Raw genomic sequence first — 14172 nt, 5'->3', positions numbered from 1 at the left:
CAATTGATAGCAAGGTCTGACGTAATGCGGGGATGTTTTAAAATTATTGAAATAGTCTAACAAAACACATGCATACTTTTTTGTAGCTTAAAACCTTTTGGTTACGTGTCCCCCTCATATCTTCAGAACTACTTTTCTCCGGTAAGCTACGGGCCATTTCTCAGAGCAGGAGGCTCGTTGACAGTAGTGACACNGTTGAGAGTATGACACCGTCACATCAGAGCTACAGATGGTCAGCGTTTCACACAACTTCATGTCCAAAAACCCGAACTATCCCTTTAAGGGCTAGGGCTACGAGCCTATGTTGGTGGCTTATGTAGCCTATGTTTGAACCATTTAATTAAAATATGTCTGCATATCAAAAGCCAAAAACTTGAATATGTCGTTCATTCTTTGGAAGGGTTAGAAGCATGATTTGTGACATCNAGAGCTACAGATGGTCAGCGTTTCACACAACTTCATGTCCAAAAACCCGAACTATCCCTTTAAGGGCTAGGGCTACGAGCCTATGTTGGTGGCTTATGTAGCCTATGTTTGAACCATTTAATTAAAATATGTCTGCATATCAAAAGCCAAAAACTTGAATATGTCGTTCATTCTTTGGAAGGGTTAGAAGCATGATTTGTGACATCACAAATATGTTAGAAGCCAGTCATGGTCCAATGTTCAACTTACACAAGTGTGATGTGGAAACTTGAAGCCTCCAGTGCACATACACTGAGAATGGACTTAACAGTGAAACCTTTGGGATGAAGAATACAATTGTCATATTGATAGATTCTAGCATTTTTAATGAGGGAGAAGGTGTAGATGTCATTTTAAGGATTTTAACAAGATAATTGAATTTTTTGTGGAAAAACTAACATTCATTATTATTCAAAGAGAAACATTTATATACGTTAGAACATGTCTTGAAGGAATCTTTAATGATTAAATTATCATTTATTTTCATAAAAAAAAAGATTGTGAACTTAATTGTGATGATAATCAATTATTTTAATCAATATTATTATTACTATTATTATTATTTTTCTTTTAATTATTTCTTCCCCATATACACACATATACAAAATCACACATACAATAATATAACTCGAACACACATGTACGCCCACAAACAGAGCTGTCTTGGTCCATGTTACTATCAAAAAGTACACAGACCAGTATTAAATCTTGAAAAATGTTTTCATTACTTCAAAGAATGAACGACATATTCAAGTTTTTGGCTTTTGATATGCAGACACATTTTAATTAAATGGTTCAAACATAGGCTACATAAGCCACCAACATAGGCTCGTAGCTCTAGCCCTTAAAATCATATGAGCATTTTCATCAGATAAATGTGAAAACAGCCTTCGAGTGTCAAGCTCTGCACATACATCATTCTGCACAGTGAGGCTCAAACATTCATCTGTAAGAACAAGAAGAAAACACAGTTTTGAGTGGAGGAGGATTAAGTTATTGTAAACCATGGTTTTTAAAACCTTACAACCTGCACCTGACCCCCTATGAGAGCCAACCCATCCCGCAGCGCCGCTGTCCGAGGTGCTGAACAGGTACTGTAGGCCAGATGCTGCAGAGAAATCCGTATTAACAAGAGGCAGAAGAAAATAAAATAAATCCAATTAAACGACATATTTGCTGCCACAGAGTAATTCTGTGAACTGACAAGGAATGACCAGTGTGTGTGTGTGTGTGTGTGTGTGTGTGTGTGTTTCTGTAAGTTATTTCTAACTTACTCAGAACGCTGCTCTGTCACTTTCTGACCCGCCCCACCCGACCTGCGGGTTGCTTGTCAACACACGCATCACTATTGGCAGGTGTATAAGTAAACAAACAAACAACAACAACCACAAAGATCATTATTCAGTCTCATATTACATTTGTGGGAAGTTATTACAGTTTAGATTTTCACCTTCCCACATATGTAATAATTTCCTGCAAATGTAATAGTTATTACATTTGCGGAAAATTGTGTGTTACGTTTGTAGTAGGCAGCTGCTATTACGTTTGTGGGAAATTTATTACATTTGCGGGATTATTACATTCAAAGCTGCAGATTTGTATTACGTTTGTGGTTTATTACGTTTGTGGGCTGTTATTACGTTTGCGGGTGTAACAGCTCTTAACAGGAGCTGGCCACTACCGCGGTGCTGAAACTAAATCAGTTGATGTCAGGCACATCGATCACCCACCACTTAATCAGTGCATAAGTCACACACAGCGCTGCTACCTAACGCACTAATTCCCTGCTGCTCGTGTGTAAGTGTGCTCTACTAATTCTAATGAAAAACTAAGACGATAAATATTTGTTAATGACCTATTGTCATGATGAAAACAAGACTACAACTAAATAAGAAGTAGTCTTGGGAAGAGAATCATGAGGAAAGGTATTATATTTAAACAAAAACACAGACGCCTTGCTGAGGCCAGTGCCGTCTCCCACCACCTCCAGGAAGCTCCCCACTGCGTAAAAACGCAGCGCAGCCAGGCACTGCACCGGATGTGTGGAGACACCAGTTGATGAGGCGTTGTATCTCAGCCGGTACTTCTTTTTGACAGCCCGGTCTGACAGCACGTCCAGTGGGCTGAAGTGCTGATGCACAGATGCATTTACATATACGGTTTGGCTTCGCACACGGCGAAACTGTTGGTTAGCAGCGAGAATATGCTGTAAAGCAGCCATGGTATCTCACACATGTGTGATGTGGCAATGCCTTTATGTAGAGTAGCGGGTGGAGCGTCCCTTGATGAGGTTCCAGCTGAGCTCAATTACACCTGTCAGTTGCCTGATGTCTGTGAAATGTTGCAGGTTTGGAGGGTGGATGTGTTTCTGTCACATGTGGGATATGTGCGGACAAATTATGATAAATGATCGTCATGATGATTCATTTTATTTTGTTATTCCTTGTTATTCCTCATACTTATCTTTCGTCTTATTATTATTTATCTTCTGCCAGATTTCGGTGTGTAACTTGTGCCACAGCTCTGAGCGCACACAGGGTCTTCATAAAATATATAGATTCAAGATTCAAAGTGTTTATTGTCATATGCACAGCAAGGACATGCATTTCCCTGCAGAATGAAATTTGTTCTTTTCTGTCACCAATTAATGCTAAACAATATAAATCTGAAGTATAAAATAGATAAAAATATATAGGCTGCGCACTGTTTTAATATCTCCTTGCTTAGTGTAATATTAATTTGCCTGCCGCGGCTGGATCTGTGAGCGTTTGGTGGCTAAGAAGACTGTTAAGAGTGGGTCAGCTCGATCTTACAACTCCTTCTTAGTGAAAGATCGTCTTAAGCTAAGAGTGATCTGGGAAATGCGGCCAAGTACGTTTTTCTATTTTATACTAGCATATACTATACCACTATAATTTGCGTAAAGCAAGGTCAGTTATTTTTTTAACACATTAAACATGTTTGAAGATGCTTGTTGAATACGAGAGAAGACGGGGAGCTGCATCGCACTGAATTGTTGAGTTAGACCATTAAACTGTTTTCCCAACTTAAACCTAAACTAATGTGCTAAAAAGTTAGCGTTGCAGAGAAATCCAATCTTCCTCTTAATCCCTCCCCAGTTTCTGATGAGGTGGACATGATAACCCTTAATACACATAACCTCATTCATCCCTACAACAGGAAATACTTTTTCCCTAACCTGATATGAAGTGTGCGCTGCACATGTGAGCATTTTTGATGATGGCCTCCGTCCAGTCCTTTGGTCTTATCACATTTAACCATAGTTACTAAAAGGGTCTTTTCAACACATCATCTCTGTTCAGCCCACTGATGGCGACCCATCATCAGGTACTCCAGCAAGGAGAGTGGTTATTTCCTTTTATTTATATCCATTATTCTGTGGGCCTTATTCAAACCCAGCAGGACTTGTCTAAGTAGACTAACTGCACTTCAGAAACACAGCATGGTCGGCTGCACAGTGACACACATGCTACAATGACTTCTGTCACCAGTAGCTCTGCAAGGTTTTTTTTGTAAATAGACACCACCCTATCTTACAGTGAATAAGACTGTGTGTATTAAACATGCTGTTTGTGCTGTGCAGGGTCCAGATGGAAGAAGAGGCTCTCCGGGTGAGAAGGTAGGAGAGGAACTCAACAACCTTCAGTTATTGAGGTAAAGGTTTATGTATCTATTACACACTGAAATACTCTTTTTGAACTGTGTGTGTGTGTTTGCAGAGTTTACCAGGAGATCCAGGTGACCCAGGACTTCCTGGCAGCCCAGGTGCTGCTGGTCCACAGGTGAGTGAACAGCTGTCGCCAGGTCTTCTCTCCTCCTGATCTCTCTTTCCTTTTTAAGTGTTAATTTTTCACTCTCACAGACCAGGATGGTTGATACTATAGTGGGTAGTGCACATGGTGTAAATCATCAGGAGTTTTGGGAAGTGCAGGGTTGACGGTTCGAAACCCGACTCATGCAGGCTTCACCTTGAGGGAATAATATCAAACCCTGTGAGACTGACTCACATGTGCAGCGCTGAGACATGATGCTGCTGTTTAAGATACAACATAATACTTAATAATGTGCAGTTTCTGACCTGCAAGCTTTGGTTTAGGGAAATTAACAAAATTAGAATTTGTGCTCCCTGTTGCATGCAGTATAATTACGTGCACAGTTTAGTGGAGCTACAGTTGCAGCTCAACGAGGCCATTTACCTGGACTACTGTCCTTGTCAGGCAGCCAAGGACTCACCTACTTATTCTAACTTTCCTGTGTAATCAATCTACCGTTTGTTTATTTATTTTATTTATCCTGCAGTAATCAGTGTGTAGTTGCTGACATGTTGAGGCAGAGGGTACTGTCTGTAGCTCTGGTTGAGGGTGAGAGGCTGTCAGCAGATAAACAGAGATCTGTGTGGGTACATGAGACCCTAAAAAAGAGGCTGGATCATGGGGAGTACCACCAGTTGGTCCAGGAGCTTCTCCTCCATCATGGACGTTTACAGGCAGATTTTAGGATGACTCAGGGGCAGTTTGACAACCTGCTGTCTATCATCAGGCCGTATAGCTCTGAGTATCCAGCAACCACTACCACTAGTTTCTCCTCCATTGTTTACCAACTGTAAACTTGTTGTCATGACCACCACAGAAGATACTGAATCCTGCTTTGAGGCGTGGTTGGTAACCAATTCGGCAAAGTTGTACGGATGGGAATGATGAACGAGTCTGTAGCGTTTGATACAATTTCAGCTGCACTCAATAATTGCTGCCAGAGCCACAGCTGGGACCATCAGCAGCTTCCAGATCTCACACTGCATCTTCTTCAGGAAGTCTAGGTTCTTTTTTTTTAATATATATATATACACATGCTCACAGTTGCTGGTTGTCATAGTAACCCAAAACTCTCTCCACTCCCCTTTCAGCTGTCCATGCTTTGCCTCTGGGAAAAACTGTCAGTGTTGCCAAGTTACCTTAAGAGTCATGTTGAGAGCCGTTCATGTCCCAGACATGCAGATGTTTTTCTGACAGTCACATGAACAGAACAACAATAAGGTTTAAAGCAAAGAGCTGTGGAGTCAGTCCATCAGGGCTTTGGTGTAGAGAAAGGGGAATTTTATGGATTTGGATGTGATAAATAGCTGCCTTGGCTGGCGGACAGACTTCCACAGAATTTCAGCTGAACTCCTCAGTGAAAACAAGACCATGTGTGTCTGTGTCGACTGAGGAGAAAAGGAAAACATTAAAGTAAAGAGCCAATGAAAATAACTAATGCTGCTTTATGCTGTCCAATCCTCCTGCTGATAGTTTAATGCTTTCCTCGGAATTCTGTGGAAATTTAATGGCCAGTGAATTGTTCTACAGCAGGGCTCCAGGCTAACTTGAGGTTGCACTGATATGCCAGACTGAGCTGCACAGAGTTCTGGTGCCACAGTAAAACATTCTAAATGTTATCTTTATTGTCGGTTCCCATACACAGTAATGATTTCATAACATATTATGTATATGATTGTAAACGCTGAAGACGTTGGGTCAGGTTTAGGCACTGTATTGGGGACAGGGGAGACGGGTGGTGGAGCGGTGATGATGTCAGGTCTTGCAGGGTCGCTGACAGGTGAGCGGGCACTGCAGCAGTTTCACAGACTAAAAATAAATCAGTCTTTTTATTTGAATTGCAGGTACACATTTTAAGGTTGTTATGTTGCCTGCGGAGGAGAACAGGGCACGATATTTATTTCTTATGAGGGCAAAGACATGACCCACCCTTCTCTGCCTTGTGTTGTGTTCCCACCACGAGCAACACGTCAACAGCACGACCAACTACATTACCCAGAGTCTCCATCGAAGCATTGCTCTAGTGCTCGTTAACTTAGTTATGTCGTGACGGGCTTGTGTGTCGTGTGAACGCCATCTTAAGTTTGTATTTGGTGAAAAAAATATCTATGCTTTTGATAAATGTCTGATCCCCATTTTAACATCACATTTTGCCGCCTGATTTAACATATTCTCATAGAACAGTTCGTATGATATCATACGAAAAATGCATGCACAACAGTTCGTATGATATGAGTTTGCACCACACAAATGACGCTACGTCTTTAACGTACAGTTATGTAATTAACGTAATGTTATGGAGGTAAAGTTTAGGCAAGAAAAGTTACTTTGGTTAGATTTAGGAAAAGAAACGTGGTGAGGATGTACCTTAAAATGACACAAAGTTCACATGGATCCGAACACGTGACTCCTGGGCGAAAGTCTGTTTTTTGTGACTTACCCACCACCCCAACCTGCCTCTGTAGAACTGCTTCCTTGTTTACTGCTGTCAGCGAATTAGTTTGGTGATCGCAGCCTTTAGATATACATGGGATATTGCCATTGCCATTAGAAGGAAAACACACAAAAAATCTGTAAGAACAGCCTGCACCATTTCATCCCCGTGTGCTCTGCAATGCACATAAAGCTAGCATAGCTCAGCTAACTAAAAACATGATTGGCTGACACTTCATCGCATCATTTGAACGCTAAAAAGTAGAGGCCAGCTCAACTTTCGTTTGTAGTGCATTTGTAGCTTCATGAAAATGAAATGTAACCTGTTGCTGCGTAGTTCATTGTGTGAACACAGCATTATGCTGCCTCTGATTGGCTTACCTGACATTCTTATCTTAACCCTAACCAGTCTCACTCCTCCTGCCTAAACCTAACCTCCAATCAGAGGTTGGTTTTTTTTTTCTTTTTTTTTTTTACCCCACCCATATTCATCGAAGAAGAATATGAGGGTCAGAGCCAATGAATAAGTAGTCCCAGGGAGTTGTGAGAACCCGTGTCAGGTAAGGAATCAGGTGAGCACACAAGTGTCCTAAACCAGTCTGTGTTGTCTCTGCAGGGACGCAGAGGGGGATCCGGTGAACGTGGACCAAAAGGAATCAATGGTTCTCCTGGACCTCAGGTCAGTGCATTACCTCAACATCCTCCTGCTTCATCTGTCTGAAGCTTCTTATGAGCTTTGGTTGAACGTTTCAGTGTATTGTGACACAGATTGAGCACTGTGGATTCAGTTGTTTCACACTGACAGGACTTTAAGAAGAGATCTCTCTGGGACCACTCTGGACAGCGACCAAAAACCCTTCCAATGTTTATGTGAAATAAGATAAACCTTTATTCCTCCATCCATCTATTTTCAACTGCTTTTCCGAAGCCCCGTCGCAGGGGCAGCAGGCTGAGGAAAGCACTCCAGACGTCCCTCTCCCCAGCTGCTTTCCAGCTCCTCCTGGAGGATCCCGAGTCGTTCCCAGGCCAGACGAGATATATAATCCCTCCAGTGTGTTCTGGGTCTGCCCCGGGGCCTCCTACCAGTTGAACATGTTGAACCACTTCAACTGACCCCTTTCAATGAGAAGGAGCAGCGGCTCTACTCCGAGCTCCCTCCAGATGTCTGACTCCTCCCCCTATCTCTAAGGCTGAGCCCAGACACCCCACAGAGGAAACTCATTTCAGCCGCTTGTATCTGTGACCTCATTCTTTCAGTCACTACCCAGAGCTCATGACCATAGGTGAGGGTTGGGACGTAGATGGACCAGTAAATCAAAAGCTTTGCCTTCTGGCTCAGTTCTCTCTTCACCATGGCGGTCCATCACAGTCCCTACATCACTGCAGACACCGCTGCAAACCACTGATCGTTATTAATCCCCGGAGGAGAGATTTGGTTGTTGCAGCAGCACAGAATAGAATAAAAAGATAGATAATAAGAGGTATATGAAACTTAACTAGGATTCTGCCTACTCGCAATGATGCAGAGGCAGTGCTGATCATCTGGTTAATTTTATAAGCAGCAGTTGAACATGTTTTGCTTCATGCGCCTCTGAGCAACTTTCATAGGAATGAACGGGGTCCCGCCTCCAACACTGTATCTAGTTCTCTTTATACATCCATGGTTTAGCATCTGTGTGAGACACACGGGGCTTTCCACCAAATCAACCAGCATGTGTGTCACTCAAAGCCAGCTGTGACAGTGACATCGGTGATCTTTTCTTAACCATAACCAAGAAGTTCTAAACCTAACCTCCATCTCCTTCTCACCATCCACCCCTTCTACGTCAAAAATACAACAGAAAAGGCTGCACCCAGCGTCATTAAAGTAACACCACAGCTTCTGCCAAAGCAGCAAAATATGACCAGTAGGTGTGAGATCACGTGGCAGGCCGAGTGCCATCTGTTTTCATTTTACTGGAGAGAAGGCAGACATCCCTACAGCCGACAACACTCGACAACTCACACTAAAACAATCTAGACTGATTATCAGCACCACAGGTAAGAGGGAAAATAACAAACATATAAACATTGTATGTTGTTCATGGCATACCATGTGATCAGAGCTATCGCACAGTCCACCAGGATCCACTCAGGTATCAGACATATTGACAGATGGACCTGAGACCTGCAGCAGGACAACAGGACTCGACTGGGCCTAATTAGACTGAATGAAATGTGGACTCAGCTCCGACAGGAAAACTGAACAGAGATCTTAAGTGTAATCAGGAAACGTGATTGTGGAAATGTTACCGTAACAACAAACTGCATTCATTACACAGATCATTAGGAGGTCTGCTGGAGAGTAAACATGTTTCCATGAGATGGATTTCAGGCCAGCAATCATTAGATTCTTTTTTTTTTCTACCACAAAACATTTGCTTGTATTTTAGTTTTAGTTTCTCACTTCTTAAACAAGTTGGGGGATTTTTACAGTGTGACCTCATGTTGGATGTTTGTGATTACAGCAGTGTGTGAACTGACTGCACACAAGAAGTATCATTATTTATGAGCAGAGTGAAATTTACTCATTAAAACACACTTACGTTCAGTTCTCAGCTCGTACACTTCATTTAATTTGAACATATTCTGCTTCTCCAGCTACTCACCTCAAGGTTGTAGTCTGAAGTTTAGCCATTGATAACAAACAAGGCATGTCAGTGATTTACATGTTTGTAGCCAGTTTAAAAGCTTCAGTATGCTAAAATACATATACACTCACTGGCCACTTTATTAGGTACACCCTGCTAGTACCAGGTTGGACCCCCTTTTTAATTCTTGGTGTCATAGATTCAACAAGGTGCTGGAAACATTCCTCAGAGATGTTGGTCCATATTGACATGATGACATCACACAGTTGCTGCAGATTTGTCAGCTGCACATCCATGATGAGAATCTCCCGTTCCAGCACATCCCAAAGGTGCTCTATTGGACTGAGATCTGGTGACTGTGGAGGCCATTGGAGTACAGTGAACTCATTGTCATGTTTGAGATGATGTGAGCTTTGTGACATGGTGCGTTATCCTGCTGGAAGTAGCCATCAGAAGATGGGTACACTGTGGTCATAAAGGGATGGACACGCTCAGCACCATTTTGGTGTTTTGGAGCTAGAAGTGACCATATTTGGTCGAGAGGACGGAGCTGTGGCAGAGCGAGGGGTGGATCTGACTGAGACGCCAAGGAGACTTCTAGCAGATGGCCTGTCACTCAAAGAGGCCTCACCTTTAATTATGTATAACTTTTATCCTTAATAAAATGTAAACAGGTGGGGCGTCGGTAGCGTAGTGGATAGTGCCGGTGCCCCATGTACAGAGGCATTGCCTCGCTGCAGCGGCCGTGGGTTCGAATCTGGCTCGCGGCCCTTTGCTGCATGTCAGTCCCCACTCTCTCTCTCTCTGTCTCCCCATTTCACCTTCTGTCCTGTCAATAAAGGCAAAAAGCCATTAAAAATAATCTTAAAAAAAAAAAAAGTGAACAGGTGAGTTTTATAAAAAAAAAAAATCACCCCTGTACAGTTGTCGTGAATGTTGACATTGGTTACAGGGACCAAAACTGTTTTTGTATCAGGCTTTAAACATGTTTATCTCTGCTGTAAAGTTGGACATTTTAACATGGAGGTCTTCAAGGATTGTTTCCATGGGGTCAGCCTCAAGTGGTCATAAGAGGAACTGCAGTTTTTGCACTTATGTGTTGGCTTCATTTCTCAGCCTTGGAGGCTGCCACTTGGTTTTTACCTGTACTGAATGTTGATGTGTCCTTGTTTTAATGTCAGATCATAAACTGTTGTTTCAGCAGTTGTGATAAACTGTGATACTGTGTGAACGATGCGACCATGCTGTTGGTTCTCCTGCAGGGACCACAAGGATCACCTGGAGACAAGGGATTAGCTGGACGCCGTGGCCCTAATGGACAGAAGGTGTGTGACACACTACAACTATAAAATGCTCTTACATGTGTTTCTTATTAGCTAATATTATACTAATATTATGATAATATAACTCTGTGGAGGGACCCATTCTGCATGGTACTTTTACTTTTGATACTTTAAGTACATTTTGTAATAATACTTCTGTAGTTATACTCAAGTAACATTTGAAACAAACACTGTGGGCCCATCTTGAACCCAGCACACAGCGCAGCTCCACTGTCACTGTCAGGTTTAGGCCAACTTCATCAATTATTTCAGAAGCTAAAAGTTCAGTTGTTTCCTCTGTCAGGTTTATAACTACAGTTTTTAGTTAAGCTGTTTAAAAGCCCCACAATATTTTCTGCAGTGACATCACTGCACTTACTGCATTACTCTCAGCATGTAACAACTTGCTGCTGCCATGTAAACAGCATCAGGTGCAGGTTCACCTGGCTTTCAGAGAGAGACACAGATTGGTTGAATTCATGTTATGTCCAAAAAACACACCTATGATTAACTAAGGGACAAAATGCAACCTTTTTGCCTCCTTTGGCCTTACTTTTCACCAGAATATGCACCATGTAACTAGCAAAAGTGGAGCTGGACGTGCCCTAAATATGCTTACACAATGAATTTTAGACTCTGAGCTATAGATGGTTCAAATAAAGCCCTGAAAGTCTGCAGTCGTGCTCACAGCTCTATGAGGCTGCACTGACGCAGCAGTGTTGATGTTGAGCAGGTCTAAAGTTAATCATGATCAGCATCTTAGTTTACGTGTTAGTTTAGTTTAGTTTATTTAGTCCTTTGCAAGGAAATTCTTTTTACAGTCAGTGCTAAAACGTTAACAGGCAAACGGCAAACATTGTCAGACAGATGTTATTCAGGGCACATATAGCAGCAGGAATGAAACTCTTACTGAACTTGGCTTTTTTGCGCAGAGGTAGCCTGTACCTACGGCCGGAGGGGAGGGGAATGATGTATTGGTGGAGTGGATGGTCAGGGTCCTGTGTGATTCCTAGTGCTTTACGGCTCAGAGATGAGGTGACGCTGTCAGATTGGTTGGGAGTAGTTAAGCCAATGATTTTGCTTGCCAGATGGGTCACTTTCAAGAGTTTGTTTCTATTAACAAGCATGCTAACATTAGCTAATTATCAGTAAACAAAGAGTACAGCTGAGGCTGATGGGAGTTCCAGTCGCAGGTATTTGGTTGTAAAGCACGTTGGACTCATTGAAATGGGGTGAAAAGTCAGAGGATCACTGTTACAGTTCATCCTGAGGGGAACATGAACAACATAGGAAGCAGACATTCACTGAACAGTTAGATGAACGCCTCAAATGTGATTTCTTTAATACTCTTTTTGTTTTCAAAGGGCCAACCAGGAGAGCCGGGTGTTAAGGGAGCTCCGGGATCAGAGGGACCCAGAGGGACGCCGGTGAGGAGCTGAACATCTGCTGTGTTTGTAAAGACTGTAATGTAAACTGTGTATTCATCGTTCGGTTACTGACTCTGACCGTCTGTCTGTCCTCTGCTTCAGGGTGAGGACGGCAGAGACGGATTCGGACCTAAAGGATCCAAGGGTGTCAAGGTAGAGCCGACCTTAACAACTTGAAATGCCTGAAAAGTTTCCATCAAAACTTTGTGCGAATTTAAGGGAATTTCCAGAAAATCATCAAGAAACACACGACTCAAATTCAACTGAGTTTTTCAAGAATCTGCCAAAGTTTAACTGAATAAAAGTGGACCCAACTGTCTGCAAGGAGTTTATAAAACAACTTACTTGTGAGTACATTGTATATGTTAAATTATCAACAGTTTCCATCCAAATTTAGTGCAAAATTTAAATGAATTTAAATGACGTTATAACAGAAAATCCTCTTGACATCAGAAGATTTTACCCACAGTCAGATGATCACTGTTAAGCGGCCGTGGCTCAGAGGGACAGCAGGTCGTCCACTAATCAGTAAACTGGCCTCCAGCGTGTGAATGGGTGAATGTGATGTGGTATAAAAGCACTTTGAGTGGTTTGAAGACTAGAAATGCGCTATACAAGTGCAGTTCGTTACTGTTTACCCTCTCTTTACAGGGAGATCCTGGTTTCCCTGGTTACCCCGGTCTTGTGGTGAGTCCATCTGTTTCCTAAGAAGTGAAGTCTAAATCAAATCTGACGCCAAAACTTGAACATGAGGAAACATGTTGGAGTCCAAACGGTTCAGACATGAGTGACACGGTTTTCTTTGTGTGTGTTCAGGGTGAGGACGGTCAGAAGGGAACTATAGGATATCCAGGACGTAAAGGGAACCAAGGTCGAGGGGTGAGCCACAAAATATCTCCTCTTTTTTTTGTTTTATTTCTACTGTGCTGCATCTGTGACTTTTTTTTATTTCTGGTCTGATCAATCCAGGGGAACTCAGGCAGGACGGGAGATCCAGGCCCACCTGGAGACAAGGGAGCTCAAGGATACAGGGTGAGAGTTTAGAGAGTTTAGTTCAGTCGTCATCAACAAATAGAAACACCTCCTCCTTTACTCTCATAGCAACAGGAGGCATCAGTAGTGATGTGTTAGCTTAATGATAATGTAATCTGAGTATCAGGCTGCTTATACGGCCGTCAGAAGGTGTCTGGAACTTGTTTGTGTTGTTCTCCTGTCCGACACAAATTCGGGCTAACCTGAAGACTGAACTCGCTGGCATCTCGAACAGTTTACTCTGTTTTTTATTTCTCATTTTTTCAACTTTTTTCATGTATTTTTCTATATCGTAGTTTTTCATGATTATTGTTTTTTTTTTTTTTTGTTTGATGATTTGTGACACGTCTATGATGTAACCTCTGATGTGTAGGATTCAGTGTATCCCTGTATAGTATTGCTTTCGTTGTTTTGGTTTCTTTTCATGGAGACATGGGGTTCATCCCAGTATCCCTTCTCAACTCCTTGACTCCTCTATCCTCAATCACTTGACCCGGCTATTGATCGACATCCACCATCTTGAAGGACATCTCAATTCGTTAAATACGCTCCTAGGAGTCAAGCAGAGAGGAGAGGGGAGGCTTTCAGAGGGGAGGGAAGTGAGGATACATGAGTGCAGCCTTCGCGGAAGTCTTTTACCGACTGGCACCCCCCCTTATTGGATATCCGTTATTGATTGGACAGCTGATGATCGGACTGATCTGATACATCCCAACATCACTGGAGTTTCATACAGAGTGAAGACAGATAAGAGATTAAACTCAGTGTGTCACTGACAAGTTTTATATTTTATTTGTTTTCTGATTCATCGAGTTAAAAATCTGAACGAGAAAAGGAAACAAACGACTTTCCTTATTTATCAGACACTAGTCCATACCCATTGGTAGCTTTGTCACCTTCTACCTATGCCAATCCTCAATGCCTATGTGCAGTTTCACATAGATTGACCACGTCAGTGAGTAGAAAAATGTGGGACAGACAGAATGACTGACTGACAGAATGACACACTGACAGTTTCCGTGATTATGTA

General features: G+C 42.3%; 1 protein-coding gene across 1 annotated transcript in view; it reads left to right on the top strand.

Annotated features, from left to right (window-relative positions):
- LOC126392473 (collagen alpha-6(VI) chain-like) overlaps positions 1 to 14172 on the top strand; it is a 69243-nt gene that overhangs the window by 41323 nt on the left and 13748 nt on the right. The window contains exons 21-29 of the mRNA XM_050047885.1: positions 4070 to 4105; positions 4206 to 4268; positions 7348 to 7410; positions 10624 to 10686; positions 12048 to 12110; positions 12213 to 12263; positions 12762 to 12797; positions 12927 to 12989; positions 13080 to 13142. Of these exons, the coding sequence (XP_049903842.1) occupies positions 4070 to 4105; positions 4206 to 4268; positions 7348 to 7410; positions 10624 to 10686; positions 12048 to 12110; positions 12213 to 12263; positions 12762 to 12797; positions 12927 to 12989; positions 13080 to 13142 (501 nt within the window). The remainder of the gene's footprint in view (positions 1 to 4069; positions 4106 to 4205; positions 4269 to 7347; positions 7411 to 10623; positions 10687 to 12047; positions 12111 to 12212; positions 12264 to 12761; positions 12798 to 12926; positions 12990 to 13079; positions 13143 to 14172) is intronic.

Source organism: Epinephelus moara, chromosome 6, assembly GCF_006386435.1.
Source record: "Epinephelus moara isolate mb chromosome 6, YSFRI_EMoa_1.0, whole genome shotgun sequence".
In the NCBI taxonomy this organism is placed as follows: domain Eukaryota; kingdom Metazoa; phylum Chordata; class Actinopteri; order Perciformes; family Serranidae; genus Epinephelus; species Epinephelus moara.
The sequence above is the reverse complement of the archived record's forward strand: the minus strand, read 5'-3'. Positions and strand labels throughout refer to the sequence as shown.